The sequence below is a fragment of the Salmo trutta genome, chromosome 22 (assembly GCF_901001165.1).
Source record: "Salmo trutta chromosome 22, fSalTru1.1, whole genome shotgun sequence".
Classification (NCBI taxonomy): Eukaryota; Metazoa; Chordata; class Actinopteri; order Salmoniformes; family Salmonidae; genus Salmo; species Salmo trutta.
The window spans coordinates 31,419,989-31,439,217 of record NC_042978.1 but is presented as its reverse complement, the minus strand read 5'-3'; the positions used below and the strand labels follow the sequence as shown (position 1 = coordinate 31,439,217).

General features: G+C 46.1%; 1 protein-coding gene across 4 annotated transcripts in view; it reads left to right on the top strand.

Annotated features, from left to right (window-relative positions):
• LOC115158578 (transforming growth factor beta receptor type 3) overlaps positions 1 to 19,229 on the top strand; it is a 151,229-nt gene that overhangs the window by 78,555 nt on the left and 53,445 nt on the right. For 3 of the 4 annotated variants that reach the window (XM_029707701.1, XM_029707702.1, XM_029707703.1), the window contains one exon: positions 395 to 532. The exons of the other annotated variant lie outside the window; for it this stretch is intronic. In XM_029707701.1, the coding sequence (XP_029563561.1) occupies positions 395 to 532 (138 nt within the window). The remainder of the gene's footprint in view (positions 1 to 394; positions 533 to 19,229) is intronic. 4 annotated transcript variants of the gene reach the window in all.

The following is a 19,229-nucleotide window of genomic DNA, read 5'->3' as shown; positions in this document are numbered from 1 at the left end:
TCTTCTAATGCCTCTTAAGGGGAAAGTAATCTAAAAGTAATGGGATGTAATCCGATTACGTTAATGAGTTTGGGTAATTCTAAAGTTACATTACTAATTACATTTAGAAAGTAACCTACCCAACCCTGTATATGGCTAATATATCCCGACTATGGGCTGTTCTTACGCAAGACGCAACAAGGAGTACCTGGATACAGACCTTAGCTGGGGTATATTGGCTATATACCACAAACCCCCGAGAAGCCTTATCGCTATTATAAACTGGTTACCAACACGTTGTGTCGTGCTTAAGAACAGACCTTAGCCGTGGTATATTGGCCATACACCACACCTCCTCAGGCCTTATTGCTTAATTATAGACCTCTAACCTTCTGTGTTGTTACCCTGTTCCCAGGTGGAGCTGCATCTGAAGCCCATCCAGTCCCTGCTGGTTCACCAGAAGCCCCTGGTGTTTGTGCTAAACTCCCCCCAGCCTGTGGTCTGGGACATCAGGACAGAGAAACTAGCCCTAGGCATTAAACACACCTTCCATGTGAGTCCAGCTCCAACTTAGTTCCTTACAAACACTCCCCTATTACTCCTATCAAACATATCTTCCATCTGGGTCCAGATCTAACTCATTTCCCTTCTAATCTCTCTCTCTCTCTCTCTCTCTCTCTCTCTCTCTCTCTCCCTCTCTCTCTCTCTCTCTCTCTCTCTCTCTCTCTCTCCTCTCTCTCTCTCTCCAATTCAATTCAATTCAAGGGGCTATACTGGCATGGGAAACATATGTTAACATTACCAAAGCAAGTGAAGTAGATAATATACAAAAGTGAAATAAACAAAACAAATTAACAGTAAACATTACACTCACAGAAGTTCCAAAAGAATAAAGACATTACAAATGTCATATTATGTATATATACAGTGTTGTAACGATGTGCAAATGGTTAAAGTACAGAAGGGAAAATAAATAAACATAAATATGGGTTGTATTTACAATGGCGTTTGTTCTTCACTGGTTGCCCTTTTCTTCTGGCAACAGGTCACACATCTTGCTGCTGTGATGGCACACTGTGGTATTTCACCCAGTAGATATGGGAGTTTATCAAAATCGGGTTTGTTTTCGAATTCTTTGTGGATCTGTGTAATCTGAGGGAAATACGTGTCTCTAATATGGCCATACATCAGTTTCCACCTCATTTTGTGGGCAGTGTGCACATAGCCTTTCTTCTCTTGAGAGCCAGGTCTGCCTACAGCGGCCTTTCTCAATAGCAAGGCTATGCTCACTGAGTCTGTACATAGTCAAAGCTTTCCTTAAGTTTGGGTCAGTCACAGTGGTCAGGTATTCTGCCACTATGTACTCTCTGTTTAGGGCCAAATAGCATTCTAGTTTGCTCTGTTTTTTTGTTAATTCTTTCCAATGTGTCAAGTAATTATCTTTTTGTTTTCTCATGATTTGGTTTCTCATGATGTGGTCTGTCGTATGATAATTTGGTAAAAAGCCATTTTGACATTTGCTCAGTACATTGTTTTCACTGAGGAAATGTACGAGTCTGCTGTTATTGATAACATTTTCCCAAGGTCGCTGTTGACGCATATCCCTCAGTAGTTATTGGGGTCAAATCTGTCTCCACTTTTGTGGATTGGGGTGATCAGTCCTTGGTTCCAAATATTGTGGAAGATGCCAGACATAAGGATGATGTTAAAGAGTTTTAGTATAGCCAATTGGAATTTGTTGTCTGTATATTTTATAATTTCATTGAGGATACCATCAACACCACAGGCCTTTTTGTGTTGGAGTGTTTTTATTTTGTCCTTTAGTTCATTCAAGGTAATTGGAGAATCCAGTGGGTTTTGGTAGTCTTTAATAGTTGACTCTAAGAATTGTTTTTGATCATGTATATGTTTTTGCTGTTTGTTCTTTGTTATAGGGCCAAAAAGATTGGAGAAGTGGTTTACCCATACATCTCCATTTTGGATAGATAATTATTAGTGTTGTTAGAGTCTATGGATTAGAGTCCATGGATTCTTCAATTACATTGAGCTGATTTCTGACGTGCTGTTCCTTCTTTTTCCGTAGTGTATTTCTGTATTGTTTTAGTGATTCACCATAGTGAAGGTGTAGGTTTTCTGGGTCTCTATGTTTTTGTTTGGACAGGTTTCTCAATTTCTTTCTTAGGTTTTTGAATTCTTCATCAAACCATTTGTTATTGTTGTTCATTTTCTTTAGTTTTCTGTTAGAATTTTTTTGAATTGATAGGGAGCTGAGAGGTCAGATATACTATTAAGATTTTCTAATGACAAGTTTACACCTTTACTGTTACAGTGGAACGTTTGTCCAGGAAGTTGTCTAAAAAGGTTTGAATTTATTGTTGCCTAATTGTTTTTTTGGTAGGTTACCACACTACATTCTTTCCATCTATAGCATTTCTTAATATTACTCAGTTCCTTTGGCTTTGATGCCTCATGATTGAGTATTGCTCTGTTCAAGTAGGCTATGATTTTGATTTTGTGGGCTGACTGTGATTGCTCTGAGGGACTCTGGGTTGAGGTCAGTGATAAAGTAGTCTACAGTACTACTGCCAAGAGATGAGCTATTGGTGTACCTACCATAGGAGTCTCCTCGAAGCCTACCATTGACTATGTACATACCCAGCATCCAACAGAGCTGCAGGAGTTGTGACCCGTTTTTGTTGGTTCTGTTGTCATAGTTGTGCCTAGGGGGGCATATGGGGCAGGGAATGCTGTCACCTCCAGGAAGGTGTTTGTCCCCCTGTGTGCTGAGGGTGTCAGGTTCTTGTCCAGTTCTGGCATTTAGGTCGCCACAGACTAGAACATGTCCCTGGGCCTGGAAATGATTGATTTCCCCCTCCAGGATGGAGAAGCTGTCTTCATAAAAGTATGGGGATTCTAGTGGGGGGATATAGGTAGCACACAGGATGACATTTTCCTCTGTTAAGATAATTTCCTTTTGAATTTCTAGCCAAATGTAAAAAATTCCTGTTTTGATTAATTTAATGGAGTGAGTTAGGTCTGCTCTATACCAAATTAGCATACCCCTTGAGTCCCTTCCCTGTTTCACACCTGGTAGTTTGGTGGATGGGATTACTAGCTCTCTGTAACCTAGAGGGCAATCAGTGGGTCCGTCTCCTCTATACCATGTTTCTTGTAGGATGACAATGTCTGAAGTCCAGGTTCCTGCTCTTTAGGCCAAAGGCAGATGACCTAAGGCCTTGGATATTCCATGATGATATAGTGAAGGCTTTGTGTTCCATAAAGAGTCCAATATTGTTGGTTGTGTGGTTTGGCCTCAGGCCAGTAAGTGTAAGCAGAACCTGCTGAGCACCTGGTACATTCCATTGGCTTGGGCTAGTGTAAGAGTGGGAGTTGGGCCTGTTTGCCCGCTCACGGCCTGGGTGTATGTGTGACTTCCATGTTGAGGCCCTCTTTGCGGGAGTGGGGGGCATGGGGTGGGCAGGAGGGGCATAGGTCTGATCTGAGGGGGCCTAAATGGGGTGTGGGCATGTTTGACTTGGGGAGGTGTTGATTGGTTGGGGTTTGGATGTGGCTGGGGGTGTTGTGGTCTGGATGTAGGTCCTTTCGGCGTGGGTCCTCTGTGTAGGTCCGGGGGGGGGGGGTCCCGCAGGTCTGGGAGAGAGTCTCGCTGGTCTGGGTGGGGTGTCTATTGATCTGATGCTCCTGTGTGAAGTGTTGGGGCTGCGTTTGAGAGAGATGTCCTTTAGAGTCCGGGCGATGGTGGGCACTGCTGCCTTGTATAGGTGTGCCTGGTCGTAAAGGCTGTTCAAGTCCAGGGTGGAGTGATGGGCCAGGAAAATATTTGTTTTTGAGGCACAGTCACAGGAAATACTTGCGTTTATGGTAGCAGGGTGGAAGTCTTTTTGTGGTAGCAGGGTGGAGATAACCACTTGTGCATTGGAGAAAGTAGAAGAAGCTTTTTCAATCACTCCCTTCAGTGCTGTGGCCACCCTTTCCTGCTGTGTTCTCAGGTCGTTTGTGCCTGTGTGTATTATTATGTGGCTGGGTGACCCTAGTTGGTCCTCAGACAGAAGATCTAGGGCACGCTGGGTGTTTGGACACCAGAGGTCAGACACTCTGTGTTTGGGAAGTTTTTTTTCAATGTATATATTTCCCGTCTGAGGAGTACAATCTGTGTCTTGTGTGTGTGTGTGTGTGTGTGTGTGTGTGTGTGTGTGTGTGTGTGTGTGGGGGGGGGGGGGGGGGGGGGGGGGGGGCAGGAGGGCTATTAGGGTGGCTGGCAGGGGGGGTGTGCTCAGAGGGGGTGAGATCCCCTAGGCTAAAACCCCAAACAGCAAGCAATGCAGGTGTAGAAGCACGGTGGCTAGGAAAAACTCCCTAGAAAGGCCAAAACCTAGGAAGAAACCTAGAGAGGAACAAGGCTATGAGGGGTGGCCAGTCCTCTTCTGGCTGTGCCGGGTGGAGATTATAACAGCACATGGCCAAGATGTTCAAATGTTCATAAATGACCAGCATTGTCAAATAATAATAATCATAGTAGTTGTCGAGGGTGCAACAAGTCAGTAACACAAGAGTAAGTGTCAGTTGGCTTTTTCATAGCCGATGTTTGAGAGTATCTCTACCGCTCCTGCTGTCTCTAGAGAGTTGAAAACAGCAGGTCTGGGACAGGTAGCACGTCCGGTGAACAGGTCAGGGTTCCATAGCTGCAGGCAGAACAGTTGGAACTGGAGCAGCAGCACGGCCAGGTGAACTGGGGACAGCAAGGAGTCATCAAGCCAGGTAGTCCTGAGGCATGGTCCTAGGGCTCAGGTCCTCCGAGAGAGAGAAAGAAAGAAAAAGAGAAAAAGAGAATTAGAGAGCGTATTTAAATTCACACAGGACACCGGAAAAGACAAGAGAAATACTCAGATGTGACAGACTGACCCTAGCCCCCCGACACATAAACTACTGCAGCATAAATACTGGAGGCTGAGACAGGAGGGGTCAGGAGACACTGTGGCCCCATCCGATGAAACCCCCGGACAGGGCCAAACAGGTAGGATATAACCCCACCCACTTTGCCAAAGCACAGCCCCCACACCACTGGAGGGATATCTCCAACCACCAACATACCATCCCGGGACAAGGCCGAGTATAGCCCACAAAGATCTCCGCCACGGCACAACCCATCCCCCTCAACCTCTCCTCCAGCAGTCTGATCCTCTCCTCTAGTGCTCTGTTTTTCTCTTGCTCCTGCTCTTTCTCCTGTTTGTGTTGTCCCACTACAGTCCAGAGTGCAGATATGCCTCTCTCCACCTCCAGCTCTCCAGGTCTAGTTAAGGGGGTGTTGTTGTGCTGGACTGTTGTCTGGGTCTGTGCTGACTGGAGTGTAATCACCTGCTGTTCCAGCTCCACCTGCCTTACCTCCAGCTGGGTGAATGTATCCTTCATTTCAATGAGGGAGTAGTACTCTGTGCTGGGAGGTTGACTTTCCGCTTGGGGTTGCTCGTCTGTGGGGTACCGTAAATTCCAGACTATAAGCCGCAACTTTTTTACCACGCTTTGAACCTCGCGGCTTAAACAATGACGCGGCTAATATATGGATTTTTCCCGCTTTCAATTTTTCTTTCTCCAAAAAAACACATTCTGTGACGTGCTCAGTTTTTTGGCGGCATGAAGCTTTCATTAGACCAATGAAATTGCCGAACGGGTTAAGGTCAAACAACTTTTTGGTTTACTGTTTAGATTAAATCGAGCACTCTCAAACTTCCCATCATTCTGATTACGGTAGTCATTTTGTCACCCTCATCATGGCAAAGACACGGAGAAATGCATATGATGCAGCTTTCAAGTTGAAGGCGATTGATCTGGCTGTTGGAAAAGGAAATAGAGCTGCTGCACGGGAGCTTGGTCTTAATGAGTCGATGATAAGACGTTGGAAACAGCAGCGTGAGGAATTGACTCAGTGCAAAAAGACAACCAAAGCTTACTACTAATTTTGAATTTTTTGTTACAAGCCGTGTTTCGTTAAAGCCTATTTATTTTTGTTACAAGCCGTGTTTCGTTAAAGCCTATTAATTTTTGTTACAAGCCGTGTTTCGTTAAAGCCTGTGTAAAGTTCATTTGTTTCAATGTACCGGTAGGCACCTGCGGCTTATAGACATGTGCGGCTTATTTATTTTCAAAGTATAATATTTTTTTAAATTCAGTTGGTGCGGCTTATATTCAGGTGCGCTTAATAGTCCGGAAATTACGGTATATAATGAAGAGGTCTGGTCTGACCCGCTTGGGGTATCTTTCTCAAGGGAGAGTTTCTCCTGCTGAGCTAATTCTTTGATTAGGTGAAAGTCAAGCTGAAACTGTTTGGGGTTATCCTGTACCAATACTGTTCCAGACTTATAGAGATTTATATTAGCTGACTGATTGTGTAATATCCTGAGTTTCCACCCCTCGGTAACACTCTTAACGGAGGTGTTAATATAGCACTGTGCCATGCCATTGGATGGTCTGTGTGGAAGATTAAGTTGCTTATGTTCCCATTTTTATAACAGTCAACAAAAAGTGTCTTTTGATTTTCCACAAGGAGCTCCATTTTGTACTCTTTTCTTGCCTTATCATTTTTTACATACAGAGTGTACTGTATTTTAATTACCTCTGAACAGCGGGAGGCAGCTTCAGATCCCTCTGCATTTGGTTGGGGTAGCCTGTTTGATTCTCTTGCCATTGTTGGGCTAAAGGACTCTGACACCTCTCACTTGACACGTCAATTTGTATCTCCTTGTCCCAGCAAGCTTGCTAGTCCAACTCAGCATTCAGTCCTCATAAAGTAAAATATATCATTGTAATTTATTTTTCTTCTTGGCTTTTCAATATAAAATATAGCTTCAGACTAAGCATTACTCACTCAGTTCCAGGTTGGATGGTGTTTTCAGTTTGTTTGCCAGAGCATTTGCTGTATAGCTTGGGCCTTCCAGGTAATTCCGTCCAAAATTAGGTTGTATGTTTTGATCTGGAGCGAAGGTTATGCTGTGGAGGGTAGAATCCTGTACATGTCTCTGCCAAAAAATCCAAGTTTATCTAACTCCAAATCTATATTTCTCCAAGAACATGCTGAAAAATGCAGGAGCTCATCTGCTCATGACCTCTCTTTCTCTCTCTCTCTCTCTCTGTCTCTTTCTTTCTCTGTCTCTATGTATCTCTCTCTCTGTCTCTCTGTCTCTCTCGCTCGCTGTCTCTCGCTCTCTGTCTCTCTGTCTCTCGGTCTCTCTCTCTCTGTCTCTCTCTCTCTGTCTGTCTCTCTCTCTCTGTCTCTCTGTCTCTCTGTCTCTCTCCACGAAGTCCCTTTGTCTTACTTTACTTACTCCCATGTCTTCATTTCCCTCATACCATTCTTTATTAACATTCAGGCGTGAGATGTTTGGAAACCGATCCTTTTGCAGAGTAAACCTGTGCTATGTTACAGTCTAGATGAAAAGAGTTTTCAGCTATTGGTTACAGATGAATCATGATAGCATACAGTCTGTGGACAACAACAACCAAACATGCACACATGCACCCCCCCACACACACACACACCGCAGCCAACGTGAGTAAAGCATTTAAACGTGTTAACTCTCGCAAGGCTGCCGGCCCAGACGGCATCCCTAGCCGCGTTCTCAGAGCATGCGCAGACCAGCTGGCTGGTGTGTTTACGGACATATTCAATCAATCCTTATTCCAGTCTGCTCTCACCTCCGTCATCATGAAGTGCTTTGAGAGACTAGTCAAGGATCATATCACCTCCACCCTACCTGACACACTAGACCCACTCCAATTTGCTTACCGCCCCAATAGGTCCACAGACGATGCAATCGCAACCACACTGCACACTGCCCTAACCCATCTGGACAAGAGGAATACCTATGTAAGAATGCTGTTCATCGATTACAGCTCAGCATTTAATACGATAGTACCCTCCAAACTTGTCATTGAGCTCGAGACCCTAGGTCTCGACCCCGCCCTGTGCAACTAGGTCCTGGACTTTCTGACTGGCCGCCCCCAGTTGGTGAAGGTAGGAAACAACATCTCCACCCCGCTGATCCTCAACACTGGGGCCCCACAAGGGTGTGTTCTCAGCCCTCTCCTGTACTCCCTGTTCACCCATGACTGCGTGGCCATGCACGCCTCCAACTCAATCATCAAGTTTGCAGACGACACTACAGTGGTAGGCTTGATTACCAACAACGACGAGACGGCCTACAGGGAGGAGGTGAGGGCCCTCGGAGTGTGGTGTCAGGAAAACAACGTCACACTCAACGACAACAAAACAAAGGACATGATCGGGGACTTCAGGAAACAGCAGAGGGAGCACCCCCGTATCCACATCGACGGGACAGTAGTGGAGAAGGTGTAAAGTTTTAAGTTCCTCGGCGTACACATCACGGACTAACTGAAATGGTTCACCCACACAGACAGCATGGTGAAGAAGGCACAACAGCGCCTCTTCAACCTCAGGAGGCTGAAGAAATTTGGCTTGTCACCAAAAACACTCACAAACTTTTACAGATGCACAATCGAGAGCATCCTGTCGGGCTGTATCACCGCCTGGTACGGCAACTGCTCCGCCCACAACCATAAGGCTCTCCAGAGGGTAGTGAGGTCTGCACAACGCATCACTGGGGGCAAACTAACTGCTCTCCAGGACACCTACACCACCCGAAGTCACAGGATGGCCAAAATGATCATCAAGGACAACAACCACCCGAGCCACTGCCTGTTCACCCCGCTATCATCCAGAAGGCGAGGTCTGTACAGGTGCATCAAAGCTGGGACCGAGAGACTGAAAAACAGCTTCTATCTCAAGGCCATCAGACTGTTAAACAGCCATCACTAACATTGAGTGGCTTCTGCCATCATACAGACTCAATCTCTAGCCACTTTAATAATACAAAATTGGATGTAATAAATGTATCACTAGTCACTTTAAACTATGCCACTTTATATAATGTTTACATACCCTACACTACTCATCTCATATGTATATACTGTTCTCTATACCATCTACTGCATCTTGCCTATGCCGTTTGGCCATCGCTCATCCATATATTTATATGTACATATTCTTATTCATTCCTTTACACTTGTGTGTATAAAGTAGTTGTTGTGAAATTGTTAGATTACTTGTTAGATATTACTGCATGGTCGGAACTAGAAGCACAAGCATTTCGCTACACTCGCATTAACATCTGCTAACCATGTGTATGTGACAAATACGATTTGATTTGATTTGACACAGGCACACAGGCACACACAGACACAGACACGCACACAGACACGCACCCTCCCACATGTCCTGTGGTGAGACATTGATGTCTGTATGGCAGTAGTTTGTGTGTAATGTGCAGCAGTGGTTTACCCATGGGTACAGGCTCTTCTTTACACTGTGCAAACACTCACACTTTCCACATCCTCTCGCAGTAAACTCTAATAATCAGTGACAAACTTATACCACTTTGATGACTAACGCACCACTCCTTTAGGACATCATTGATATCAACCCTCAAGTGATTAGGGGACTGGTTTACCTGCCAAATGATGGGATATAGGTTGGCATGTACTTTATGCTTAGCCTGGTCCCAGATTTGTTTGTGCTGTCTTGCCAACAGCTACGGTCATAGTCACACCAGGGTCGGTGAGCTCGGTTGGCACTGGAGTCCCTAACAACGTTATTGTTTTCCAGTCTGACTGGTAATCCCTCCCTCCCTCCCCTCCCATCTTCCCTCCCTCCCTCCCCTCCCATCCTCCCTTCCATCACGAAAACACACACACCTTACAGTGGGGCATGATACACCACCTTACAGTGGGGCATGATACCCCACCTTACAGTGGGGCATGATACACCACCTTACAGTGGGGCATGATACCCCACCTTACAGTGGGGCATGATACACCACCTTACAGTGGGGCATGATACACCACCTTACAGTGGGGCATGATACCCCAGCTTACAGTGGGGCATGATACACCACCTTACAGCGGGGCATGATACCCCACCTTACAGTGGGGCATGATACACCAACTTACAGTGGGGCATGATACCCCACCTTACAGTGGGGCATGATACACCACCTTACAGTGGGGCATGATACACCACCTTACAGTGGGGCATGATACACCACCTTACAGTGGGGCATGATACCCCACCTTACAGTGGGGCATGATACACCACCTTACAGTGGGGCATGATACCCCACCTTACAGTGGGGCATGATACACCACCTTACAGTGGGGCATGATACCCCACCTTACAGTGGGGCATGATACCCAACCTTACAGTGGGGCATGATACACCACCTTACAGTGGGGTATGATACACCACCTTACAGTGGGGCATGATACACCACCTTACAGTGGGGCATGATACACCACCTTACAGTGGGGCATGATACACCACCTTACAGTGGGGCATGATACACCACCTTACAGTGGGGCATGATACACCACCTTACAGTGTGGCATGATACACCACCTTACAGTGGGGCATGATACACCACCTTACAGTGGGGCATGATACCCAACCTTACAGTGGGGCATGATACACCACCTTACAGTGGGGCATGATACCCCACCTTACAGTGGGGCATGATACACCACCTTACAGTGGGGCATGATACACCACCTTACAGTGGGGCATGATACACCACCTTACAGTGGGGCATGATACACCACCTTACAGTGGGGCATGATACACCACCTTACAGTGGGGTATCACATGACAACATCTGAGCGAAATGAGAGCAACAGGCCTTCATGTACATGGTTTAACTCAACATGCTGCTCTACACTGTAAGCCTGTCTGGATCTGTACACTCAACACCTACATTTCCATATATGTTGTGAAAACTTTCATGTAGCTTGCGGTTCTTCTGAAATAATCATTGTCAAATGTGAGTTAACACCATAGCATTCTGCAAGAATGGCATTCATACTCCATATTATTTCCAGATGTGGTGGTTATGTGTTCTCATTGCATGCAAAATATCCTACCATGAAAACCAGAGCCCATACAGATGCATCAGCACACCCACATAAATGTACACACAACACACACGCACGCATTCATGCACGAACACACACACAAACACACACTCATTGACCCACACCACACACGCACAGGGTCTTTCAAAAATATATTAAGCCATTTTTATTTTGATCACTGAGAGAGCTGAGCTTCAGCAATAAAGCCACGACCTAAATCCTTTACGGCTAACACATTTTACATTTATAACAGATATAGCCAAATTCAGTCTCTCAGAGAGAGGCTTGCCTGAAATCCGACCTTCGGCAGTGAAAAGTCCTTGGTCTCCTTCGGCAATGAGAAGAGCGAGATGTCCGTCATCACCTCTGTGTTGAGTGGGATTACTGTGGTCATGTGAAGCTACGTAGCTGACGTGCTAACATCCATCCACTTTGAGCAGAGAAACCATTATATAGCCATATCACAGACCAGACCTGGGTTCACACACTATACTATTTGAAATTATTTGAAATACATCAGCTGGGCTTGATTGAGTTTGCCAGGCACAATGGAACCAATAGAATAGGTGCAAAAGTGAAAACCCTTCCCATCTGTCGCTCCAGGCAGGCGAAAGCAAATGCTAAAATAATTAGAAATATTTGAAATAGTATTTGAACCCAATTCTACAACAGACCCATCTGTCTTAACCACAGACTCCGGTTTCACTCGGACACCCCTAGTGAATACATCACACAGCATAACAACCTACATACCAGGCTCCCTTTTTAATTGAGTTATTTCCTGTACTAAGTGGAAATATTTCCATGTCAAATTGACGTAGTTTATTCAGATGAATGTGCATCCAGGCTGCTTCTGTTTTTAGAGCTGTAATTCCAAATGCAGTTAGAGCCAGTCTTCTCGGGGGCTATGTCCCAAATGGAAACATATTCCCTATATGTAGTGTGGGCTCTGATCAAAAGTAGTACACTACATGGGAATAAGGTGTCATTTGGGACGCGTCTCGGAGGGAGCCATTAGCAGGTCAACAGAGTCTCCTCATCAGATATATAACAGCTGACAACAGTCATGAAGCCATGAAGCCCAACCCACAGCCTACAGTACAGTACTAGGCTTTATGCTGTAGTGTATCTAACGTGTATATCTTACACTGTTACCCCAGGAAATCTTAAGAGTTATTACATACAGCCGGGAGGAACTATTGGAGTAACGTCAACTTACCAACATTACGACAAGGAATACGACTTTCCCGAAGCGGATCCTCTGTTTGGACCACCACCCAGGACAATGGATCGGATCCCAGTAGGCGACCCAAAACAACGGCGCCGCAGAAGGGGCAGAAGGAGCGATCTTCTGGTCAGGCTCCGTAGACGGGCACACCGCCCACCGCTCCCGAGTATACTACTCGCCAATGTCCAGTCTCTTGACAACAAGGTAGACAAAATTTGAGCAAGAGTTGCCTTCCAGAGAGAGATCAGAGATTGTAACATTCTTTGTTTCACGGAAACATGGCTCACTCGGGATACGTTATCAGAGTCGGTACAGCCACCCGGTTTCTTCACGCATCGCGCCGACAGAAACAAACATCTCTCTGGTAAGAAGAAGGGCGGGGGTGTATGCCTTATGATTAACGAGTCGTGGTGTGATCATAACAACATACAGGAACTCAAGTCCTTTTGTTCACCTGACCTAGAATTCCTTACGATCAAATGCCGACCGCATTATCTACCAAGAGAATTCTCTTGAATTATAATCACAGCCGTGTATATCCCCCCCAAGCAGACACCTTGACTGCCCTGAAAGAATTTCATTGGACTCCTTCTATGTAAACTGGTTTCCAGTTTACATAGAGGAAATGGAAACCTGCATTTATTGTAGCTGGGGATTTTAACAAGGCTAATCTGAAAACAAGGCTCCCTAAATTTTATCAGCATATCGAATGCGCGACCCGGGCTGGCATCATGGATCATTGGATTATTGCTACTCTAATTTCCGCGATGCATACAAAGCCTCCCTTGCCCTCCTTTCGGCAAATCTGACCACGACTCCATTTTGTTGCTCCCAGCCTATAGACAGAAACTAAAACAGGAAACGGCCATGCTCAGGTCTGTTCGACGCTGGTCCGACCAATCTGATTCCACGCTTCAAGATTGCTTGGATCACGTGGACTGGGATATGTTTTCCGGATAGCATCGGACAATAGCATTGATGTATACGCTGATCCGGTGAGCGAGTTTATTAGCAAGTGCATCGGTGATGTGGTACCCACAGTGACCATTAAATCCTTCCCCAACCAGAAACCGTGGATTGATGGCAGCATTCGCGCAAAACTGAAAGTGCAAACCACTGCTTTTAATCATGGAAGGGGGACCGGAAACATGACCGAATACAAACAGTGTAGCTATTCCCTCTGCAAGGCAATCAAACAAGCTAAGCGTCAGTATAGAGACAAAGTAGAGTCGCAATTCAACAGCTCAGACACGAGACGTATGTGGCAGCGTCTACAGTCAATCATGGACTACAAAAAGAAAACCAGCCCCGTCGTGGACACCAATGTCTTGCTCCCAGACAAACTAAACAACTTCTTTGCTCGCTTTGAGGACAATACAGTGCCACTGACACGGCCCTCTACCAAAACCTGCGGGCTCTCCTTCACCGCAGCCAATGTGAATAAAACATTTAAACGTGTTAACCCTCGCAAGGCTGCCGGCCCAGACGGCCGCCCCCATTTGGTGAGGGTAGGAAACAACATTTCTACCCCGCTGATCCTCAACACTGGGGCCCCACAAGGGTGTGTTCTCAGCCCTCTCCTGTACTCCCTGTTCACCCATGACTGCGTGGCCATGCACGCCTCCAACTCAATCATCAAGTTTGCAGACGACACTACAGTGGTAGGCTTGATTACCAACAACGACGAGACGGCCTACAGGGAGGAGGTGAGGGCCCTCGGAGTGTGGTGTCAGGAAGATAACCTCACACTCAATGTCAACAAAACAAAGGACATGATCGGGGACTTCAGGAAACAGCAGAGGGAGCACCCCTGTATCCACATCGACGGGACAGTAGTGGAGAAGGTGTAAAGTTTTAAGTTCCTTGGCATATCAACCTCAGGAGGCTGAAGAAATTTGGCTTGTCACCAAAAACACTCACAAACTTTTACAGATGCACAATCGAGAGCATCCTGTCGGGCTGTATCACCGCCTGGTACGGCAAGTGCTCCGCCCACAACCGTAAGGCTCTCCAGAGGGTAGTGAGGCCTGCACAACGCATCCCTGAGGGTAAACTACCTGCCCTCCAGGACACCTACACCACCCGATGTCACAGGAAGGCCAAAAATATCATCAAGGACAACAACCACCCGAGCCACTGCCTGTTCACCCCGCTATCATCCAGAAGGCGAGGTCTGTACAGGTGCATCAAAGCTGGGACCGAGAGACTGAAAAACAGCTTCTATCTCAAGGCCATCAGACTGTTAAAAAGTCATCACTAACATTGAGTGGCTTCTGCCAACATACAGACTCAATCTCTAGCCACCTTAATAATTAATAATTGGATGTAATAAATGTATCACTAGTCACTTAAACAATGCCACTTTATATAATGTTTACATACCCTACATTACTCATCTCATATGTATATACTGTACTCTATACCATCTACTGCATCTTGCCTATGCTGTTCGGCCATCGCTCATTCATATATTTATATGTACATATTCTTAATCATTCCTTTGTGAAATTGTTAGATTACTTGTTAGATATTACTGCACGGTCGGAACTAGAAGCACAAGCATTTCGCTACACTCGCATTAACATCTGCTAACCATGTGTATGTGATAAAATTTGATTTGATTTGATTTGTTAGACATGGGATCTGACATGGGGCCCTGTGTCTGCTTTCCAACTGTGAAGAGGGAAGGGGATAGGACTCCTCGCTGGTGAGAGTTTTACTGTTCAGGGATACTTTAATGTACCCGCAGTATCATATATTCACATAAACAGATTTTGTCATTTTCATCTAAATAGTTTACATGAGATTTTCTTTATGGCCCTGGCAAGCTACACATATACACGTGAGTCATATGTGAGTCCTATTCAGACACATTCATTCTAACAGTAAAGTGACTGTACCAGATAAGCTGTCTGTCTGTGGAGTGCCACTCTGTCCTTAGCTATGGCAAAGTAAGGTAAGTGTTTGGTTGTGTGTTTGAGTGACAGCTCCAGGCCCTCTGACTGTGCGCAAATCGAGTTGCCTTGTACATCCTCTCTGTCAGCCTGTCTGCACTTAGCCAGAACCAGATTCCCAGGAGCCTCTGCTCGCCTCAGTTTCAGGTACCCTGGAGCTTCTGCTCTCCTCAGGTTCAGGTTAGCTCCACCGGGACGCCTTGTTAACATGCCACCATGGAACCCAGACACACAATGACTGGACAACGAGACGGGACAGGGTGAAAGAAAGGATGTACACTCACTCTTCCTGTCCCGCACACTATCGGTGCTTCCCTCTGCCTGTTTGCCCTGTAGGAGGATGTGGAGGAGGAGGAGGAAAAGGAGAAGGAGGAGGAGGAGAAACCCCATCACACTGCATGCAGCCACATCTCCCCTGCTTAAAGCACCATCCTCATGACTGGTCTGACTGTCTGTCTGACAAACACTATGACACTGTGAGGGCTGAGCTAGTGGAGACAGACAGTGCAGCTTCCAGAGAGTTGGAGAGAAGGTGCTGTGTGGTGGATTTATGGAGTAACAGAGACAATAGTAACACCTCGACCCAAACCTTCTTTACGCTGTTCCCCCATTAGAGAGCTTGTTTCCTGGGGCTAATGGGCCATGCATCAGCCCTGCTAGACACACACACACACACACACACACACACACACACACACACACACACACACACACACACACACACACACACACACACACACACACACATACAAACACACACTTGATCAGCCCTGAATCAGCTCTGCCAAGGCCTCGTTTCCTGGTCCCCCATTCTAGGGTCCACAGACAGACACGGATGGGTTCTGGAACTGTTGCAGTTCAGCCCTGCTCTGCCTGGTAAACACACTGTTGCTGTTGGCCCACTGCACCCTCCTAACCTCCAGCCTTTTAAAATCCAGACATTCTGTTGGTAAACATGCTCCGCAACACTCCCTGTCAATCAGAAGTACTGAGTAATGAAAGAATACCAATTCTAACATGGAATGAAAGATGGACACAGCAAATCAAGCCAATGTAATTTCAGCAGGGGACAATTACAATCCGAAAGAGGGCATGTTTCCATGTCTTTAGGGAAGTTGGCTGTATGACTTTGTCTGTGTCTCTATTGCATATGGTGTTATCGTGCCTCTTTGTTTGACTAGTTTGATCTGAAACACTTCTCTGTTCTCTCTGGCCTTTTGATGGAGCAACACTGTAAAGTTTAGCTGTTGGAATGTGTTGCTCTTTCTGTGTTTTCCAAGTCTTCCTCGTTTTCCCTCTCTTTTCTTTCTTTTATTACATTATTTGAACTTGATGTGTGAATTGATTAATGACGCTGGAGGAGATGGCTGCCATTTTATGGGCTCGTAACCAATTGTGCTATTGTGTGTGTTTTTTCCACGTTATGTGTAAAGCTTCTGGATATCAGAACAGCGATTACTCACCTCGTTCTGAACAAAGATTTTTTCTTTAATGAGTCGGATGCGAAGGATTTACATCAGACACCGGACAAGGCCCAAATCCCCGTCATTCGCATGAATAAGAGACAGAGATATCATTTTTACATTTTAGTCATTTAGCACACGCTCTTATCCAGAGCGACTTACAGTTGTGAATACATACATTTCATGGATTTTTGTTTTGTTTTTTGTACTGGCCCCCCGTGGGAATCAAACCCACAACCCTGGCGTTGCACACACCATGCTGGCATTGCAAACACCATGCTCTACCAACTGAGCCACAGGGAGATATAGGGGTCATAGGTCAGGGTGCCTTGTAAGAATCAGACGGCGAGTGGGTAACCCGCCTCTATCATCAGTCCTATTAGCCAACGTGCAATCATTGGATAATAAACTGGATGAGCTCCGATTTAAGCCTATCCTACCAATGGGACATTAAAACTCTAATATCTTATGTTTCACTGAGTCGTGGCTGAACAACGTCATGGACAACGTCATGGATAACATACAGCTCTCTCTCATACGGTTCTCTGTGCATCGGCAAGATAGAACAGCTGCCTCGGTAAGACAAGGGGTGGCAGTCTGTGTCTATTTGTCAATAACAGCTGGTGCACGAAATCTAATATTAATGAAGTCTTGAGGTTTTGCTCGCCTGAGGTAGAGTATCTCATGATAAGCTGTAGACCACACTATTTACTATTTTTCATCTATACTTTTCGTAGCTGTCTATTTACCACCACAAACCGATGCTGGCACTAAGACCACACTCAACAAGCTTTATAAGGCCATAAGCAAACAAGACAATGCTCATGCAGAGGCGGCACTCCTAGTGGCCTGGGACTTTAATGCAGGCAAACTTAAATCCATTTTACCTAATTTCTACCAGCATGTTACATGTGCAACAAGAGGAAAAAAAACTATAGACCACCTTTACTCCACACACAGAGATGCATACAAAGCTCTCCCTTGCCCTCCATTTGGCAAATCTGAGCATAACTCTATCCTCCTGATTCCTATTGACAAGAAACAACTAAAGCACGAAGTACCAGTGATTTGCTCAATACGGAAGTGGTCAGATGACGCAGATAATAAGCTACAGGACTGTTTTTCTAGCACACACTGGAATATGTTCCGGGATTATTCCGATGGCATTGAGGAGTACACCACATTAGTCACTGGCTTCATCAATAAGTGCCATGGATTACAGGCAACATCCGCACTGAGCTAAAGGCTAGAGCTGCCAATTTCAAGGGGCGGGACTCTGACCCGGAAGCTTATTAGAAATCCCGCTATGCCTTCCTACGAACCATCAAACAGGCAAAGCGTCAATACAGGACTAAGACTGAAACCTACTACACCAGCTCCAATGCTCGCTGGATGTGGCAAGGCTTGCAAACTATTACAGACTACAAAGGGAAGCACAGCTGTGAGCTGCCCAGTGACACAAGCCTACCAGACGAGCTAAATTACTTCTATGCATGCTTCGAGGCATGCAACACTGAATGAGCGCACCAGCAGTTCCGGACAACTGTGTGATCACCCTCTCCGTAGAGGTCAACATTCATAAGGCCCAGGGCCAGACGGATTACCAGGACGTGTACTCCGAGCATGCACTGACCAACTGGCAAGTGTCTTCACTGACATTTTCAACCTGTCCCTGACCGAGTCTGTAATACCAACATGTTTCAAGCAGACCACCATAGTCCCTGTGCCCAAGAACACCAAGGTAACCTGCCTAAATGACTACCGACCCATAGCCCTCACGTCTGTAGTCATAAAGAGCTTTGAAAAGGTGGTCATGGCTCACATCAACAGCATCCTCCCAGACACCCTAGACCCACCCCAATTTGCATACCACACCAACAGATCCATAGATGACGCAACCTCTATTGCACTCCACACTGCCCTTTCCCACCTGGACAAAAGGAACACCTATGTGAGAATGCTATTCATTGACTACAGTTCAGCGTTCAACACCATAGTGCCCACAAAGCTCATCACTAAGCTAAGGACCCTGGGACTACACACCTCCCTCTGCACCTGGATCCTGGACTTACTGACGGGCCGCCCCCCAGGTGGTAAGGGTAGGTAACAACACATCTGACACGCTGATCCTCAACGCGGGGGCCCCTAAGGGGTGCGTGCTCAGTCCCCACCTGTACTCTCTGTTCACCCATGACTGCATGGCCAAGCATGACTCCAACACCATCATTAAGTTTGCCGATGACACAACAGTGGTAGGCCTGATTACGGACAAAGATGAGACAGCCTATAGAGAGGAGGTCAGAGACCCGACAGTGTGGTGCCAGGACAACAACCTCTCCCTCAATGTGAGCAAGGAAGGCCGAGCACTCCCCCATTCTCATCAATGGGGCTGTCGTGAAGAGGGCACGACAACGCCTTTTCCCCCTCAGAAGACTGAAAAGATTTGGCATGGGTCCTCAGACCCTCAAAAAATTATACAGCTGCACCATCGAGAGCATCCTGACTGGTTGCATCATCGCCTGGTATGGCAACTGCTCGGCCTCCGACCTCAAGGCACTACAGAGGGTAGGACCTCTATACCAGGCAGTGTCAGAGGAAGGCCCTAAAAAT